The sequence below is a fragment of the Nicotiana sylvestris genome, chromosome 8, assembly GCF_000393655.2.
Source record: "Nicotiana sylvestris chromosome 8, ASM39365v2, whole genome shotgun sequence".
Taxonomy (NCBI): domain Eukaryota; kingdom Viridiplantae; phylum Streptophyta; class Magnoliopsida; order Solanales; family Solanaceae; genus Nicotiana; species Nicotiana sylvestris.
The window spans coordinates 193,911,062-193,930,439 of NC_091064.1; the positions used below are offsets into that span (position 1 = coordinate 193,911,062).

Below are 19,378 nucleotides of genomic sequence, written 5' to 3' on the forward strand. Positions count from 1 at the left end.
GAAAACAGGAGTGATCCGGGTAGTCCAATATACAACATGGTTGGCGAATGTGGTTCCAGTACCGAAAAAGGACGGGAAAACTCGAGTATGTGTAGATTACCGAGATCTGAACAGAGCAAGTCCTAAAGATAATTTCCCGCTGCCCAACATCCACATCCTCGTTGACAATTGCGCCAAGCACGAGATACAGTCTTTCGTAGATTGTTACGCTGGGTATCATCAGGTATTGATGGATGAAGAGGATGCCGAGAAAACTGCCTTCACCACGCCTTGGGGCACCTACTGTTATCGGGTCATGCCATTTGGTTTAAAGAATGCTGGGGCTACTTACATGAGGGCCATGACCGCCATTTTCCATGACATGATGCATCAGGAAATAGAGGTGTACGTGGACGATGTTATAGTCAAGTCCAGGACGCAGGATAACCACATCCAAGACTTGAGGAAATTCTTCGAGAGGCTAAGGAAGTATGACTTGAAGCTAAATCCAGCCAAATGCGCTTTCGGAGTTCCGTCAGGTAAACTTTTGGGTTTCATCGTAAGCAGGAGAGGTATCGAGCTAGATCCGACTAAGATAAAATCTATCAAAGATCTACCTCCCCCAAGAACGAAGAAAGACGTGATGAGTCTTTTGGGCAGGCTGAACTACATCAGTCGGTTTATTGCCCAGCTGACAAGCACGTGTGAGCCCATATTCAAGTTGTTAAGAAAAGATGCGGCGATTAAGTGGACAACGGAGTGTCAAGAAGCCTTTGATAAAGTCAAAGAGTACCTTTCGAATCCCCCAGTCTTGGTCCCTCCCGAACCAGGGAGGCCACTTTTCTTGTATCTGACAGTCTTGGAGAACTCCTTTGGCTGCGTCCTGGGGCAACACGACGTGACCGGGAAAAGGGAACAGGCGATCTACTACCTGAGCAAGAAATTCACCAGCTACGAGGCCAAATACACTCTGTTGGAGAAGACATGCTGCGCTCTCACATGGGTTGCTCAAAAGCTGAGGCATTATCTCCAAGCCCACACTACATTCCTCATAAGCAGGTTGGATCCCTTGAAATATATATTTCAGAAACCAATGCCTACTGGGAGACTGGCTAAATGGCAAATCTTGCTTACGGAGTTCGACATAGTTTATATCACTCGCACGGCAATGAAAGCCCAGGCGTTAGCAGATCATTTGGCCGAAAACCCGGTCGATGAGGAATACCAGCCATTGGATACCTATTTTCCAGATGAAGAGGTAAACACCGTAGAAGCGATCTCGGAGGAAGCTCATGTTTGGAAGATGTTCTTTGACGGAGCCGTGAATGCCAAGGGTATAGGGATCGGGGCAATTTTGATCTCACCTGCCGGTCAGCATTATCCCGCCACAGCTAGACTTCGTTTCTTCTGCACAAATAATACAGCTGAATATGAAGCCTGCATTATGGGCATACATATGGCAATCGATCAGGATGTCAAAGACTTACTGATTATGGGAGATTCTGACCTGATCATCCGGCAAGTTCAAGGCGAATGGGAAACTCGGGATGTCAAACTTATCCCATACCGACAACATGTGGAGGACCTCAGCAAGCGCTTTAACTCAATAGAATTCAGGTATATCCCGAGGTGTCACAATGAACTGGCAGATGCACTTGCTACTTTAGCTTCTATGCTACCCTACCCGGGCGACGCCCACGTCGATCCTTTGGAAATCCAAATCAAGGAAAGACACGGTTACTGCAGTGTAATCGAGGCGGGATCAAATACGCAGCCTTGGTACCATGACATCAAGAAATTCTTGAAGACACAAGAATACCCCGAGCATGCAACTGGAGATCAAAAGAGGACCATTAGGCGACATGCAAGTGGTTTCTTTTTGAGCAGTGAATTGTTATATAAGAGGACTCCGGACCTCAATCTCTTAAGATGTGTCGATATCGAGGAAGCGAGAAAGATCATGCACGAAGTACACGCAGGTGTGTGTGGACCTCACATGAACGGGTATGTCTTAGCGAAGAAGATCCTTAGAGCAGGTTATTACTGGATGACCATGGAAAAGGATTGCTTTAGCTTTGTCCGGAAGTGTCATCAGTGTCAGGTGCACGGTAATTTGATTCATGCACCTCCCACAGAACTGCATCCCATGTCCGCACCTTGGCCATTTGTCGCTTGGGGCATGGACGTCATTGGACCAATTGAACCAAAGGCTTCGAATGGACACAGGTTTATACTGGTTGCCATCGATTACTTCACAAAGTGGGTAGAGGCTGTCACTCTCAAGTCGGTCACCAAGAAAGCTGTAGTGGATTTTGTACACTCAAATCTTATCTGTCGCTTCGGTATTCCTGCGACTATCATTACAGATAATGCAGCAAACTTGAACAGTCACTTGATGGGAGATGTGTGCGAGCAATTCAAGATAACACACAGGAATTCCACTCCTTATCGGCCAAAAGCCAATGGTGCTGTAGAAGCTGCAAATAAAAACATCAAGAAGATTTTGAGGAAAACAATACAAAGTTCCCGACAGTGGCATGAGCAGTTACCTTTTGCGTTATTGGGGTATCGCACTACGGTGCGCACATCGGTGGGAGCGACTCCTTATCTTTTGGTTTATGGAACCGAGGCCGTAATACCGGCAGAGGTAGAGATTCCTTCACTTCGAATCATTGTCGAAGCAGAAATCGAGGACAGCGAGTGGGTTAAGACTCGACTGGAGCAATTGACGTTGATTGATGAAAAGCGGATGGCCGCAGTTTGTCATGGACAGTTATACCAACGAAGGATGGCCCGTGCTTACAACAAGAAAGTCCGACCTCGGAATTTCGAAGTAGGACAATTGGTACTGAGGCGTATTCTGCCGCATCATGAAGAAGCAAAAGGAAAGTTTGCCCCAAATTGGAAAGGCCCATACATCGTAAGGAAAATATTGCCAAGAGGAGCATTGTATTTAGGTGATATCGAAGGAAATGACCCTGACACAGCGGTGAATGCAGATGCAGTCAAGAGGTACTACGTCTAGATCATACTCCAAGTGGTCCTGACACGTTGAAAAGGGCGAAGGTGTTTATTCCCCACTACTCCCCAAACACTACCCAATTCTCGCTACCACCTTTTGAGCCGTTAAAAAAAAAAAAAAAAAAAAAAAAACAAACAAAACAAAACATTGATTGAGGCCTGAACTACGTTTGACTTGATTCCGAAAGGATACGTAGGCAGCCTCTCCCTGAGGTTCAGTCACACCAACAACAAAATCCCATTCACCCTGAAATTGAAAACCGGGGCATGTCGGACACTTGAGAAGTTTAGTATCAGCTACCTCTCTTTACCAAGTACAAGCCTTCAAATCAATTACCAAAGATAGTGGGAAACCAATAAGCATCACAAATGGAAACCGGCACACCCTGAGTTGAGAGAAATAAAATGAGAGAGTCTCGGCGGTGAAAACCTTCGGGCACCACGAGGCGACGGGAGAAGAGAAACCAAAATGAGAGAGCTTGTTTAGTAAGAACTCGCAAAGAGTGCTATCAAGCGATGACAGGAAGAGAAATGAGAGAGGTCAGCCAGTGAAAACCCGCAAAGGGCGCTGTCGGCCGAAAAGGAATGACGCCACTCCAAGAAGGTCTCGGCGAAGTTCCACCGGTTTTGGAATCACAGATCTGTTCTGGTTCAGGAAAACGCAAGTTCATGGAAGGTCGGACGTCCAGTCCAAAGAGCATGTCATGTCATTTAAAGCCAGCGTTATCTTCCTCAGATAAGTCTTTCTCGCCCCGAAAAGGGTATTCCTTTTCTGATTTGTTTTCCCCTGCTTTGTTTCTTTTCGAATCCCTTTTGTATTTTTACCCCGAGTTCAGAACACACCAGAAAGAGTAGGTGGCATGGTTTGTTTGCACGGAATCCCATCTCATGAAGGAAAGCACCTCATCTCGTTGATATGATTACCCAAGCATGATGAATCATGACGTTTGATGGTGTTCCGGAGTAAAGGAAAAGAGAGAAATCTTGAAATCTTCCCCAGCAAGTCCACCTTCGGACAAATCCCCACAGAGTCTCCCCCTGTACAAATCTCAACAGAGTCTTGTACAATCTCCCACAGAATCTCCCCAAATCAAAAAAAAAAAAAAAAAAAAAAAGAAGAAAAATGGAATCTCCCCAGCACATCCCAGCGAGTTCTTTTGTAGACATCCCCAACAGGCTTGCCCCAACAAATCCTGGAAATCCCACTTTGAAATAAATCCCCAGCATGCCCATTGTACAAAAATCCACACAAAGAATCCACTTTGTGAATATTCCCCACAGAGCTTCCCTTTGTACAAATCCCCACAAAATACCTCCAGTAAAATCCCCGTTGAGAACCCCCAAGCAAAACGGGACACAGAATCTTACGAGGCAAATCATCACAGAATCTGGAAATACAAGCCTGAGCGGTCTAAAGGGTTTCGGCATATGAATCAAATCAATGGCGGGACTTCACAACAGAAATGAAGACGCAACAAAGCAACCGGGAACGATCGAGGTCACCAAACCGACCGTCATTTCCGAACTAACAATTGTCCTTTGTCTGAAAAGTTGAAACAGGTGTAATCCAAGACAACCGTGCAAAGAGCAGGTGTCGCCCAAAGAAGAAGGTACATGGGTACAAGAAATATTTTGGCAATAAGGAATTCACTCGAAAGGTAAGTTTCCACGAAACTCCCTTGTATCCTCTACTAAAACAAAAAAAAATTCAAAAAAAGAGGTCGTTTAGTATTCTCGAACTTTGCCCCTAGCCAATCAGCATTAGGGTTTTAAACCCTAAACTGAATTTTCCTTTTAATCAGCATTAGGGTTTTAAACCCTAAACTGAATTTTCCTTTAGTCAGCATTAGGGTTTTAAACCCTAAACTGAACTTTTTCCTTTTAGCCAGCATTAGAGTTTTAAACTCTAAACTGAGCTTTTCCATGCAATCAGCATTAGGGTTTTAAACCCTAAACTGAATTTTCCTTTAGTCAGCATTAGGGTTTTAAACCCTAAACTGAACTTTTTCCTTTAGTCAGCATTAGGGTTTTAAACCCTAAACTGAACTTTTTCCTTTTAGCCAGCATTAGAGTTTTAAACTCTAAACTGAGCTTTTCCATGCAATCAGCATTAGGGTTTTAAACCCTAAACTGAATTTTCCTTTAGTCAGCATTAGGGTTTTAAACCCTAAACTGAACTTTTTCCTTTAGTCAGCATTAGGGTTTTAAACCCTAAACTGAACTTTTTCCTTTAGTCAGCATTAGGGTTTTAAACCCTAAACTGAACTTTTTCCTTTTAGCCAGCATTAGAGTTTTAAACTCTAAACTGAGCTTTTCCATGCAATCAGCATTAGGGTTTTAAACCCTAAACTGAATTTTCCTTTAGTCAGCATTAGGGTTTTAAACCCTAAACTGAACTTTTTCCTTTAGTCAGCATTAGGGTTTTAAACCCTAAACTGAACTTTTTCCTTTTAGCCAGCATTAGAGTTTTAAACTCTAAACTGAGCTTTTCCATGCAATCAGCATTAGGGTTTTAAACCCTAAACTGAATTTTCCTTTAGTCAGCATTAGGGTTTTAAACCCTAAACTGAACTTTTTCCTTTAGTCAGCATTAGGGTTTTAAATCCTAAACTGAACTTTTTCCTTTCAGCCAGCATTAGAGTTCTAAAACTCTAAACTGAGCTTTTCCAGCCAATCAGCATTAGGGTTTTAAACCCTAAACTGAATTTTCCTTTAGTCAGCATTAGGGTTTTAAACCCTAAACTGAACTTTTTTCCTTTTAGCCAGCATTAGAGTTTTAAACTCTAAACTGAGCTTTTCCATGCAATCAGCATTAGGGTTTTAAACCCTAAACTGAATTTTCCTTTAGTCAGCATTAGGGTTTTAAACCCTAAACTGAACTTTTTCCTTTTAGCCAGCATTAGAGTTTTAAACTCTAAACTGAGCTTTTCCATGCAATCAGCATTAGGGTTTTAAACCCTGAACTGAATTTTCCTTTAGTCAGCATTAGGGTTTTAAACCCTAAACTGAACTTTTTCCTTTTAGCCAGCATTAGAGTTTTAAACTCTAAACTGAGCTTTTCCATGCAATCAGCATTAGGGTTTTAAACCCTAAACTGAATTTTCCTTTAGTCAGCATTAGGGTTTTAAACCCTAAACTGAACTTTTTCCTTTCAGCCAGCATTAGAGTTCTAAACTCTAAACTGAGCTTTTCCAGCCAATCAGCATTAGGGTTTTAAAACCCTAAACTGAATTTTCCTTTTAGTCAGCATTAGGGTTTTAAACCCTAAACTGAACTTTTTTCTTTTAGTCAGCATTAGGGTTTTAAACCCTAAACTGAATTCTTCCTTTGTTCGGCGTTAGGGTTTTAAACCCTACACTGAACCTTTCCCCAGCTAGTCGATATTAGGGCTCCAACCCTGAACTGAGCACGCATATCCTCTTTCATCAATTTTATGAACTACCTAGTGAATAATTAACGAAATTTTCCTAGTGAAACTGGGGCAGAAAATTTCGTTCGTTTTTTTTCTCCCGCAGGTCTGACCTCGAGCCACATGAATCGAAATGACCCACGAGATGAATCCCAGTTCGGAATCAAAGAAGAAAAAGACAAAAAAGAGATATCCCGAGATATCAGAGTAAAGGGAAAGCAAATCGACTCCAACATTTGACTAAGGTCCTGACCTCTGCCGGTCACATTTTATTCGGTATCCCGGAGATTAAAAAACAAGTCGCCACAACTCGCAAGCATCAAGATTCAGATCAGAGTCTACAAGCAGAATCAGCTAAGACCCAAGATCAAGTCGTAAAAGAATCATAGATAGGAATCTTGTAACTAGCAGTTGACATGCATAAAAGTAGTTAGTTCAGTTTCCAATTTTCGCTTGGTTGTAATAAGGCGGTCAGTGACGTAGCAGTGACAACAGCAGCAGCAGTAGCGGCAAGCATTGCAGTCCCATGGTAGCCCCAGCTACCAAAACTTCTCGAACTACATTGACCTGATTCCTGTTTAGCCCAGGATATGTAGGAAATCTTTGAAGCAAGATTCGGTCAGATCTTTCAAAAAAAATGCTTCATACGGAGTGGTCTATAGGCAAAAATCGCTCATACACGCTCACTTGATCTTTGCACGAAAACCCTTCGTGTTTCCGAACAAAGAGGGGCAGCTGTGAGCACGTGATTTTTGCTTCACACGACAATCGCTCCAAAAAGAAATAAAAACAAATATAATTGGCCCTGCTGTACAATTTCGGATTTCTGTGCGGCACTTTGTTGATTTATTTAGGACTTTGGCCCATTTTTATTTACTTTATTAAAATAAAATTCAAAAAATATATGTGTCCTGCATAATTCAAACCGTAACCCGGTCGTTAAATAGAAAATCGTGATTAGGCATTTTCGTCCGTGATTTTATTTGGTTTGACCTTACCTGTTTTGAAATATTTTAGTATGTGTGCAAATAATTGTATTTGAGTGTGTATTTAATTTTAATTTGATTTTTGGCTTAGTTTTGTTTTAAAATAAATAAGAAAAAAAAGAAGAAAAAATAAAAAAAAAAATAAAGAAAAGACCCCTTCCGGACTTGGGCCAATTTTAACAAAATTGGCCCAAACAAACAGCCCAAGACCCAGGCCTGCCCGGCCCAGGTCACCTGATGCCCAGGACGTCCAAACGACGTCGTTTGAGTCGTGCCTGATCTGGGCCGTTGATCTCAGAGTGATCAACGGCCAAGATCAATCCCCATAACCCATCAACAAACCCGACCCGTTTACACCCGGACCAAACCCAAACCCTCAACACTTGAAACGACACCGTTTCACTTAAGACCATCAGATCCAAACCGTAGATCTAGATTGATCTAACGGTTGAGATCAACCCACCCACTAACTATATAAGCCCAAATCCTTACCCTACCCCCCTATCCAATACCCCAGCCTCATCGTCTTCACCCAAACCCCCGAACCCTAGAGCCGCCCCTGCACACCTTCACCAAAAACCCGGCGGCCTGAACGCCGATGACCTCCACTTGAACACCATGGAACCTCCTCACCACCCTGAACATAGACCTATTAGCCGTTTGGTTCGAATCACCCCCCAGGTCCTCGAATCTTCATTTGAAGATTCGAGTCAAACTCGATCTACACGGTTTTACCCCAGCTTCACACCAGATACTCCCCAGACCCCCCTCGTGACCGAACCATACTTGGTTTGGTCCGAATCTGACCAGGGAAGCATGAATCCCAGATCTGAGTTCTGAGAACTTTGTAGTTCTTCATCGCTGGCCCATGCCAGTCCGAGCCAAAGAGATTAAGGTTTAATGGACCTTAATCAAAGTGTTTCTCATCTGAGAAACACTTCGATTAAAGTTCGTTCAGCCTTAAGAAAGGTCTGTCCAAATCCGGGTTCAAACTCTTTTAACTTTTCAAGTTTAAGGTGAGTCTGCTTTCTTTCCTTTATTTGTTTTAGTCCGTGTGATTTGTTTTAAAAGGCTGTTCATATTTGTTTTAATTTTATCAACTTTTGTCCACTTTGTTTGAACCTTTGTGTTTGTCTAAATTCCCCCCCCTCCTATTCTGATAAGGCATTGTGTATTTGTTCGTGCAAGTAGCTGATTTTCGAATTTGGACCGATTAATTGACTCCTCGAGTGTATTCCTGTTTAGTCAGTATAATGCGAACCATGTATCAATACTGTTTAAATGTTTGATTTTTGGCTACGATTGTGTATGTTATAACTAATATAGTCGAGTCGACAAATGTCGTCAATTAATTTCAGTAGTTCGAATGTTAACGATTGAACATTTTGCCTGCTGCAACTTTGTTTGAATCAAAAGTAAGAATCAAGTAGGGTCATTTATAGTTGTATTTGAATCTGAAAATAAAAGGATAGATTGTTAAGCTGCAATCTGAATTGAGGGCATGTGCACTTGTGCACAGCATGTGCATTGTGCACTTGTGCACAGCATGTGCATTGTGCACAGCCTGGTTCCTGCACAAAGGCCCCTTTTGAATTAAAAATAGTTTGACAGCATGTGCTGTCAAAGCACACCCCTGCTGCCCATGCTCTACTTTAGTTTAAGAAGTATTAAACCTCACTTAAAAGAGTAAGACTGTCAGGGAATATCATGGGGGGATTTTGTTAATACTTAAATAACTAATGGGAATCTGAAATGGAAATGCACATGGGAGGGACTGGGGTATTCTGAAAAAAGGCTGTTAAAAAAGATAGTTTTGAGGTTTATAAAAGGGGGGGAGATATACAGAAGAAGGGAGGATATACAGACTGGATCTTGAAGGCTGTAAAAAGAAAAAAACACAGACAGAGATATAGGGAGGGACAGAATTAGGAGAAGGAAAAAAAAAAGATAGAGAGAATCAGAACTGAAAAAGAAGAGAAAAGACAAACATTGTGAGGAATTTTTGAAAGAGAGAGTGGAAATACATACAGATATATACACAGAGACAGGAATAGATATAGGGAAGATAACACAGGAAAGAGGAACTGCATCTTTTCCTCTTTGTCTTGATTCTCATCTGGCCGGATTTCCCTGTTCCATATCATTTCTCCTAAGTTCTGTTTGAGATTTTTAGTTGTGTGTAGCATCAGTGCATCCCCAGATCTGTTTTTGCCTAAATTTTGATTCATATTACTGGGAACTTGCCACACCCTGTCATCTTTCATTGGTTCCAGCTGCATCTTGCACTGGGATTCTGCTTTCTATCTGGTTACCTGCTGTTGCTGCTGCTATTTGTTTTCCTGCTGCTGCTGACCTTCTGCTTCACTTCTTCTTTGCATTTCAGTATTCAGTGTTGTTCCAGGTACACATTTCAAATCCCACTTTGGTGTTAACTGTAACTGTTCAAAAGCACGAAATGAAAGGAGTTCTTAAAGAAGATTCAGATGTCTGTTTTGTACTGCTTGTGATACATTGATCTCTGTTGTATAAATTGTTTTAGTGTAATCCAGTAGTGAAAGATTAGCTAGACAATACTTAATCAAGTTTACCTTTTTGCATCTTAGTTTCTAGTTGTTTGCTAAGTACAAGATGTAATAGTATAATATATAGAAGGTGTGGATAATTAGCATAGAACTTTCAACTGGTTTCCATCAAATAATGACATGTATAAGATTAGAATATTTCCACCTACACAATAATATTCTGTGTTATTTTCTTTCCATCTATCAAGACCGTTAGGCAACATATGGGCACCTGTTCGAATCCCCATTGGTAACGATGTCTAGCATTCAATTTCCTTAACCTAGTTTAAATAAGTCTAGTTAAGCTCGATTCGAGGAAATGTTCGAATTACGTATTGCATTTCATCCATCTCCATATAGATTCTTTGTTCAACCAAAAGTATTCCGTAAGGTACGGCGTCTTTTCATTTTTTATAAGTGATTAGAAATTGATAGTGATCCGGTTTTTACATTTCAATTAGCATACATCTTTCCTTCTTCTATTTCTGGAAACGAAAACAATAAGAAATGTAGTCATTGTGGGCTTTATTTTAATGAGACGAGCCTCGCCAAATAAAAAAAATGCAAATTGCGGGGCCTTCAACTAATCATAATATTTAGAATTCGGGCTAGGCCGTTTAGTGAATCTCATGGCCTTCTCAGAAATCATAACGCGTTAGACCCTTTAGGCGCGGCTTAATTAAATCATATTCTTAAATTCGGGTGCACATGGATGTGACCCAAATCCAAATCTCAACGAAATCGAAATGTGTCGACGACCACGGGTGCATTGATTGTGACGTGGTTCGAGGTGCATTTTCATGACGTTGCAATCCTATAAAAATAAATGATAATAATAAAAGCGGTTTAAACTTAATAAAAGCACGTAAGTCATAATATGTATTTAAATCAGATATTTAGCCATTATAACAATTTAAGCGACCGTGCTAGAACCACGGGATTCGAGGGTGCCTAACACCTTCCCTCGGGTCAACAGAATTCCTTACTTAGAATTTCTGGTTCGCAGACTTCATTTGGAAAAGTCGAAAAATTTCCTCGATTTGGGATTCAAGATAAACCGGTGACTTGGGACACCAAAAGCCAAACCTTTCCCAAGTGGCGACTCTGAATTAAATAAATAATCCCATTTCGAATATTGTCACTTAAATTGGAAAAACTCCACCCGCGCATTTAACCCTTCGGGGCGGGCGCGCAAAAAGGAGGTGTGACAGACAAAGATGACAGAATTAATCAAAACAGAAATATGAAAAATTAACAAGTTATTAAAACAAACGAAAATACATACAGAATTCACAAACAGAAATAGAAAAGTACCTCTGAATTTTAATCAGACTCGAACTCAACTTGGCTTCGGATTTGTTTGAAATCAAACAGACCTTAGTCGAAGTATTTTCCACTGAAAATACTTCGACTAAGGTCGATTAAACCTCAATCTTTATTCAATCTGGACAGAATCCAAAAGTCTGGTATTTTTAGGGTTCTTGAAAGTTCGATTTGGGATTTACTCATTTCTGGTTAGATTCGAGGGAAACCAAAGATGTTCTAGGCACGAGGGAGGTCAGGGGGGTAACTGGTGTGAGTTTGAAGTAGGTTGGGATAAGGTCAGGTTGTACTCGAATCTTCAAATGAAGATTCGAGTAGTTCCAGTATGATTCGAACCATGCAACTAACAGATCCTTGGTGAGGGGATTTAGGAGAAACTGTGGTGTTATTATGGAGGTCATCGGAGAAGATAAGGTTTTCAGGCCAACCTTCGATTTAAGATTCGAAGATTTGGGGCCTGATTCGAAGGAAACCAATGTTAGATCTGTGTAGAGGATGTTCAGGGGATTCTAGGGTGTTATTTTGGTGACCGGCGGCGTTGATGCCGCCGGGTTTTAGGCGGTGGGATCCTAGGGCGGCTAGGGTTAGGGAGGTCTGAGGAAGATGATGAACAGTGAGAGGAGGGGGGGTGTTCAGTTAGGGGGGCCGGGGTGAGGATTATGGGCTTATATAGGGACGGGGTGGGTTAATGCTGACCGTTAGATCTAATAGGATGAGTGGTCAGGATTTATTTACTTAACCAAACGACGCCGTTTGGCTTAAGTTTGGGGGAACGGGTTGGACCGGGTGTTGGATCGGGTAAGGATTGTGGGTTAGGGTGATGAGATCTCATCCGTTGATTGGATTTGATCGAACGGTCCATGATGAACCACGACTAAACGCTGTCGTTTTGACTCTTTTTGGACTGGACCGGACCTGGGCTAAAGGGGGTAATTTGGTTTGGGCCTGGATTTAAATCCAAGTCCGATATTTTTTTTATTTCTTTTTCAACTATTTCATTTTTCTAATTTAAATTTCCAATTTTAATTATAAAACAATTTTAACTTCACAAAAATATATTAATTACTCTATAACAATTATTTAACACATAGACAAGACATCAATCACACAGTGGAATATTTAAAATAGAACTATTGCATATTTTTTGTGATTTTATTTAAATTATCTTTTAAATGCATAATTAAATCCTATATGCATGCAACATGTATTTTATTTTATTTTTTCATTTTATTATGACAAAGTAAACACTTACGGACATAACACAAGTATTTAGCATCACGCAAATTCAAAAATTACACAGTAAAAGAAATTTATTTTATTTTTTGATTTATTTTGGAGTAGTTTTCATTAAAGCAAAAATCACGTGCTCACAGCCATGACATTCTAATTTTCAAAATAAAGGTCCATTAATCAATTTGTGGCATGATTATGACATTGGTCGAAAAAGTTGATTAATTTATTAAGCATGATTGCCTAGAAGTACCATGTATCAAAATCACGCTATACTAACTTAATTAAACAATGAGGTAAACGTAATTTTTTTCTAATTGTTTTCTTTAACTTAGTTAATATTGCGTAAAATTGACACTTATTATTTTTATGTATTGTAAATAATTTATTCTAAATGATTACTAGATTGGTCTTCACAAAAGTCGGGGTAAGGTCCACATATATTTTGTTCTCCGTCTACTCTGTGTATGTTATTATTGTTGTTGATTACTAGATTGGCCTATCATTAGTGAAAATAAGATTAATCTGTATTATATAAGAGATGAAAATATTGGTCTATCATTTTAAACTGTGTTATTGACATAAATAAAAATGTCAAAATAACAAGGTGCAGTGGATTGCTAACCAAGAAGATAAGAGGGTGTGCGTCTGCAGTTAACGTCAAGCTAGTAATTAATTCAAAGTATGAGGCCATTATTGACCTCACACCCTATTTTTTTTAATTAACCAAAGTCCACATATTACAGAATCTAGAATAAGATCAAAGAATCTTCTAATTTCCAGAAGACTCAACAAAAAAAATTAATGTCAATAACTTTTCAAAAACAATTTCAGTCCTCTCATTTTTGCCTCCTTCATCCCATCTTCTGTTCTAATTTCCTAACTTTTCGTGAACTCCTGTCCAAAAAGGCAAAACCCACGAGACAATTCAATAAACAGTTGCCACCTATGCCTTTTTATTTTATATTAAAAAGGACTTCAAATATTTGTATTTATTATATATGTTGACTATATGTGTAGTTGAAAGTTCAGAGGCTGCTATTTTCAGACAAACTTGAGCAGTGGTCTACTGGTTTTAGCTTCGTCGGTAATTCATTGTACGTCCTCTTTTCATAATTTATAACTATATATATATATATACAGAAGAGTTACATGCTATGGGTGCAAGTTCAGTTGAGATAAATCGTTGACTTGAATTGAGATATTAAATGGGATCAGTGGATCATAATTTTGTAGCTGTAACAGTACTGGGGTCCAAGAAGATTGGATTGGATAGAAGTTCAATGGGAGAAGCGCCTAATTCTCAGCAGAAGCAGAAGATTGTGACTGGTGATGGTGGTTATGTTCTACAGGATGTTCCTCATTTGTCTGATTACATTTCTAATCTGCCTGTAATCTTCGCTCTTTCCCTCTAATCTATATATATATTATGTTTTTAATTATTAGTAATAATGAAGCTGGTCTGATTCTTGATCATGTATACTGACAACTTCTTTGTGAATCCTTATCTGGATTCAGTTAATTGATAAACAAGTTGGGCTATTTAATTTGTTGCTGGATCACCATCTTCCATTTGATTGGCCATATTCCATGTTGAAGAAAACTGGTGCTTAATTTGCAATATGATTGAACTAGATTTGTGTATGATCAGGGTGATGCTTTTAGTACATTTATTTATTTATATTTAAAGAAGCTGTTGTTTGGTGGAAAGGTTAAAAATATGTTGGCTCTTTTTTACATTTTTAATAATTTGACGTGGCAAATCATTAAGCTTTTTTATTATTTTAAGTTAGAAAGTTCAACTACCCTTTTCTTTGTAATCACTTTTCTTCTTTCTGTACAAATTTTGCTTTTTGGTTTGTCTAGTAAATGATAGGAATTGAAGTTGGAATTTGACATATTACTATGCAATAGGAAGAGGATGATTATTACCCTTGCTGTTTTATTTCTGGGATGACGAGTAATTGACGAAGAAACTAGTGGATACCTTCTGCTTGTTTTCTTCCTGTGCAAAAGTAATTTACTATGAATTATGCTCTATATGGTGTTTGTAGTGCAAAAAGCAATAAAGTTTTTCTCTTTTTTCTTTTTTGTTAACGAAGGTTAAAGAGTTTCTATTTTGACCAAGTACTAAATAACTGTCCTATTATTGCAGACATATCCTAATCCAGTGCAAGATAATCCTTCATATTCAGTCGTTAAGTAAGTCGTCGGATATTCTCCTTCTGTTCTGATTGTTTATTTATAAAGTGCAAGAGGATCAAGCTGATCAGCCAAATTTAACATTTTTTCAGGCAGTATTTTGTCGATGAGGATGATACGGTTGCTCAAAAGGTCAGTCCTGTTGAAATGAAACTTATTTGGTGTTTACCTTCTATTCATTTGGAGAAGCACTTGATAGTCTTAGTGCTAATATGTTGCCTTGGTCAAGACTCCAAGATTTTGAATGTTACGAATAGTATGCCTTGAAAGCAATATGCCTAGATCCTTGTGCAATAGTAACTGTTATATGGAGGCAAAACTCATGTGAATTTGTCTTAATTGAAATGCCTATCTTTGGCAGAATTTGGTGCCTCTTCCGTAAGTCCATGACAGAGTGAGAACTTTAAAAGTGATATCGTTTAAGATCTGCGGAAAGAAACTTAAAATTTATAAATTTTGAGGTAGTAGGATGTATGTCCCTTGTAAATCCTGGTTGGACAAGGTTTCGCCCTGCTTACACGTTTGCCAATAAACCTACAGATTGTTGTGCACAAGAACAGTCCAAGGGGAATACATTTTCGTCGAGCTGGTCCTCGTCAAAGAGTAAGTCTGTATCTGATGTAACTACAACATTTGAAATTTCATGGTCCTCTGGTTTTATCAAACAAATATGAACTTTCCTGATGATTTTTCAGGTTTATTTTGAGCCAGAAGATGTTCATGCGTGTATAGTGACATGTGGAGGCTTATGTCCTGGTCTCAACACAGTTATCAGAGAAATAGTATGCGGCCTACATTATATGTATGGCGTAAAGAGGGTCATGGGGATAGATGTGAGTATGCATTTTATTTCATGACACACAGTTGTATACTAAAGCAATTACCATATATCCTTTTTGTCAAATAAAGCAACTTTGCTTATGACAATGTTTACATACTTGGTTTCCCTTTTGTCGAACTCTGCTCATCGAAATGCTTGGTAGATAGTTGTAGAAGCAGTAGCATCAAGACTCATCTTGAAGAGGATTGCTGCAATTAGATTAAGAGTATTCTCACATATCAGCAATAGTAGAGAAGTGTAAAGGATAAGTTAGGGAATTCTAGGAACACATGGAATAATGTTGAAGTCAAACTTAGTTGTTCTATCCATGTTTGTATCTTTTGCTCTTTTGCTACTGTTAACAGTGCACTCTATCTTTGATTTGTAATTCCAAAATTTGCTTTATGCATGTCCGCATCAAAATTAATGAAATTTGTGGATGTGTAGGGAGGATATCGAGGTTTCTATTCCAAAAACATAATTCCCTTGACACCAAAGGTTGTGAATGATATTCATAAACGTGGTGGAACCATACTTGGGACATCTCGAGGAGGTCATGTTACCAAGAAAATAGTAGATAGCATTCAGGACCGGGATATCAATCAGGTAAAAATAAAAAAAAAATTATTTGAGAAGTAACTCAGGATATTTCATTCGAGAACCAACTCAGGTCTCAGGACATTTTCTTTACATCTAATCTGTGCGTCCTGTTGAGATATTTGTGTTGCCTTTTGTTTTCAAGGTTTATATTATTGGAGGAGATGGAACACAGAGAGGAGCAGCGGTGATATTTGAGGTAGACCTTCTAGCCATTAACCCATAACCATTCCACAAAACACACTTCAGAAGAGCATCTTTTAGATCAATTCATTCTATTAATATTTAGTTTGTTGATGGAGAAAACAATGAAAGTGTGTTCACTCATGTTTATTCTGCCTTTCTCCTACAGGAAATCAGACGGCGTGGTCTCAATGTTTCAGTTGCTGGAATCCCTAAGACAATTGATAATGATATACCGGTAACTACTTTGTCATGTAGATTACCTGGCATGTGGTACTTGTAATTCGACAAGTACCAAAATTTCAGTGGGTAACAAAATTATTTTTGGTGATCTTTTCTGATTCTCTCCCAGGTTATTGACAAGTCTTTCGGTTTTGATTCTGCCGTTGAGGAAGCCCAACGTGCTATTAGTGCTGCTCATGTTGAAGCTACTAGTTTTGAGAATGGAATTGGCCTTGTAAAGTTAATGGGACGGGATAGTGGTAAGATTCACATGCTATACTTTTTGAGTGCTGTTTGATCCACATGCTATACCTTCCCTGAGGGAAATTTTAAGTAGTATCTCAGAACTTCTTTAAGGTCTTGAAAAGTTCTTTTTCGTTCCTGGATAGCAACATTTGTAGAGGTTTGCAAGGGAGTTTCGTGTTGATAATGCTACATATACATGACAAAGCTGATTTATTATGATTTTATAGCACATAGATTGGTATGAGTTGTCTGGTCGACGTTTTTTGAACACTTGTGTTGAATGTGCAGGGTTCATTGCTATGTATGCTACTCTTGCCAGTCGAGATGTCGATTGCTGCTTGATTCCCGAGTCCCCTTTCTATCTTGAGGGACGTGGTGGACTGTTTGAGTACATAGAGCATAGGCTCAAAGAAAATGGACACATGGTTATAGTCATAGCTGAAGGTGCCGCCCAAGAGCTAGTTTCTGAGAGTTTGAGATGCACCGGTAAGCAGGATCCTTCAGGGAATAAGCTTTTACAAGATGTTGGCCTATGGATCTCGGAAAGGATAAAGGTACGTTGGGATTTACTTAATGAAATCCATGTTCTTCCTCATTAAGTGCATACGGTGCTTGCCCTTTTATGTATTGTATGTTATTCCAAATTTCATTGAATAGTTGAACACTACATTGTATGCAGTTGTACGGCTAGCGCCTTCTTTCAGTTATTTCAAAAATTTGAAGCTTATCTGAATGAGAATGCAGACTGACTCATTTGTAAGGTACTAAATGCTATGGACTTTTTTGCAGGAACATTTCTCTAAACAAAAGAAGATGCTCATTAATCTTAAATATATAGGTCGGTATTGATTGTCTGAATGCCAAATTTCTAATCTTTTGCAGATGAGATTAGCAGGAACCTAACAGCCTATTTCTCTGTTTCTAATGTGCAGATCCGACATACATGATTCGGGCTATTCCAAGTAATGCATCTGACAATGTGTATTGCACTCTTCTTGCTCAAAGTGCTGTGCACGGAGCAATGGCTGGCTATACTGGCTTTACAGTCGGTCCTGTCAATGGCAGACATGCTTACATACCCTTTAATGTGAGTTCATTTCCTTCCACGGAAATACCAGACCTCACTGCTTTTTCGTATTACTTATTGGTGTTTCCACATTTTACTTTCAAGTTTCTCCTTATCAACCTGGGTCGTAGCTAATTATGTAACAGCCCAACCCACTAGTGACATTGTTCGTTATAGGCACAGGCTCGCACGGCTTTAAAACGCGGCACTAGGATTTAAGGCTTATTTCCTTATATATCCAACATCTCTCCTGTGTTTTGTTGATGTGGGGTTCGTTTAGGGTGTCACGGTTTAATGAAGGGAGTTCAATTGAAGTCCCTTCATCCGAAAACAGGAAAACTATACTGCCCATACACACAAATACACGTACATATATGAATTATTGAATTTCCTTGACATGAGAGAAGCTTTCGGTGTAGCAGTTAAGGTGGTTCATTCTTGTATTTTTTTCCGAATCCCCTTATTAGAATACCTAGCTCCGCCATTATCTTTCTCACTTTAGTGTCACGAGTGTATATAATGCCCAAGATTGGCAGCAGTACTATACAAATAGGTTTCTGCATGAGATGCAGTGATTCTGCTATTTTTTATTATGATCTGCTTTTACGTGGTGCCTGCAGGGAATCACTGAGACACAAAACAAGGTAGTGATAACGGACAGGATGTGGGCGAGACTTCTATCGTCAACCAATCAACCTAGCTTCTTGAGAACAAGAGATATAATTAAAGCGCACAAGGAGGAAGAACCACCTACTCAGTTGTCAGACGATTCAATTACAGACGATAATTTGATGGAGAAACAAGTCCTCTGCTAAGTAACTTTGAACTTCATATGGATCCATTGTGTACATTGAGAAAAAAAAGGAGTTGAGCTCTTGCGATAGAATCCTACAGTTCTGTAATCTCAATGTGTGATGATTACCAGCTTGGTGAGTTTTACCCGATGTGTATTTTTGTAAATGTAAACAATATACAATAATTAAGAAAAGAGCATACTTGATTTTGATGCGGAAACTGATACTGTTTGTGTACCTGCAGAAGTTTCAATCGGACTGTAAATGCAGATTGCTATTGTTATAAATACTATGGAGTATAAAATAACATTAAAATCATGTTTTAACAATGGTCAAGTAAATTTATTTGGTCTCCATTGTAGTTTCCAAATTATGCTGTTGGTATGGTATGAATAAGACATGAATAACAGATAAGAGTTTAAAATTCAATAAGTCTAAATGTCTAAAAGACCGCCTCTCAAATTTGGGCAAGTCCTTTGAGAAAGTATGCACTTGTATCAAAATCATAACTTCAACGATCACAAATGGTGATTTGGGAGTTAAGTTAGAGGTCATTTGACATGTCTCCTTCCGTTTCCTAATAACTGTAAATAAGTGGTGTATAAATCAATTTTAATTTCGTAAATTAGCCAGTGTTTTGGTTTTATCTCGATGCTTGGATTAGCTTATTTGACGTAGCTGAATAGTATTAGGTGCTGAAAAAGCATTTTTAAGTGCTAAAACTGATTTAGTAAAGGAA

General features: G+C 39.1%; 1 protein-coding gene across 3 annotated transcripts; it reads left to right on the forward strand.

Annotated features, from left to right (window-relative positions):
- Positions 1 to 13,313: 13,313 nt before the first annotated feature.
- LOC104215743 (ATP-dependent 6-phosphofructokinase 6-like) lies at positions 13,314 to 18,876 on the forward strand. 3 transcript variants are annotated; one of them, XM_009765624.2, is made up of 14 exons: positions 13,314 to 13,606; positions 13,746 to 13,900; positions 14,665 to 14,711; positions 14,804 to 14,843; positions 15,252 to 15,314; positions 15,407 to 15,544; positions 15,979 to 16,137; positions 16,274 to 16,327; positions 16,481 to 16,549; positions 16,664 to 16,793; positions 17,068 to 17,333; positions 17,569 to 17,617; positions 17,712 to 17,866; positions 18,466 to 18,876. In XM_009765624.2, exons 2-14 carry the CDS (start codon positions 13,793 to 13,795, stop codon positions 18,658 to 18,660), a joined length of 1,473 nt encoding a protein of 490 aa, XP_009763926.1. In that variant the 5' UTR covers positions 13,314 to 13,606; positions 13,746 to 13,792; the 3' UTR covers positions 18,661 to 18,876. The 3 variants fall into 3 exon arrangements, with proteins under 3 accessions (XP_009763926.1, XP_070010772.1, XP_009763925.1); XM_070154671.1 differs by having other exon boundaries at positions 13,755 to 13,900; XM_009765623.2 differs by lacking the exon at positions 13,314 to 13,606 and having other exon boundaries at positions 13,614 to 13,900.
- Positions 18,877 to 19,378: the final 502 nt, after the last annotated feature.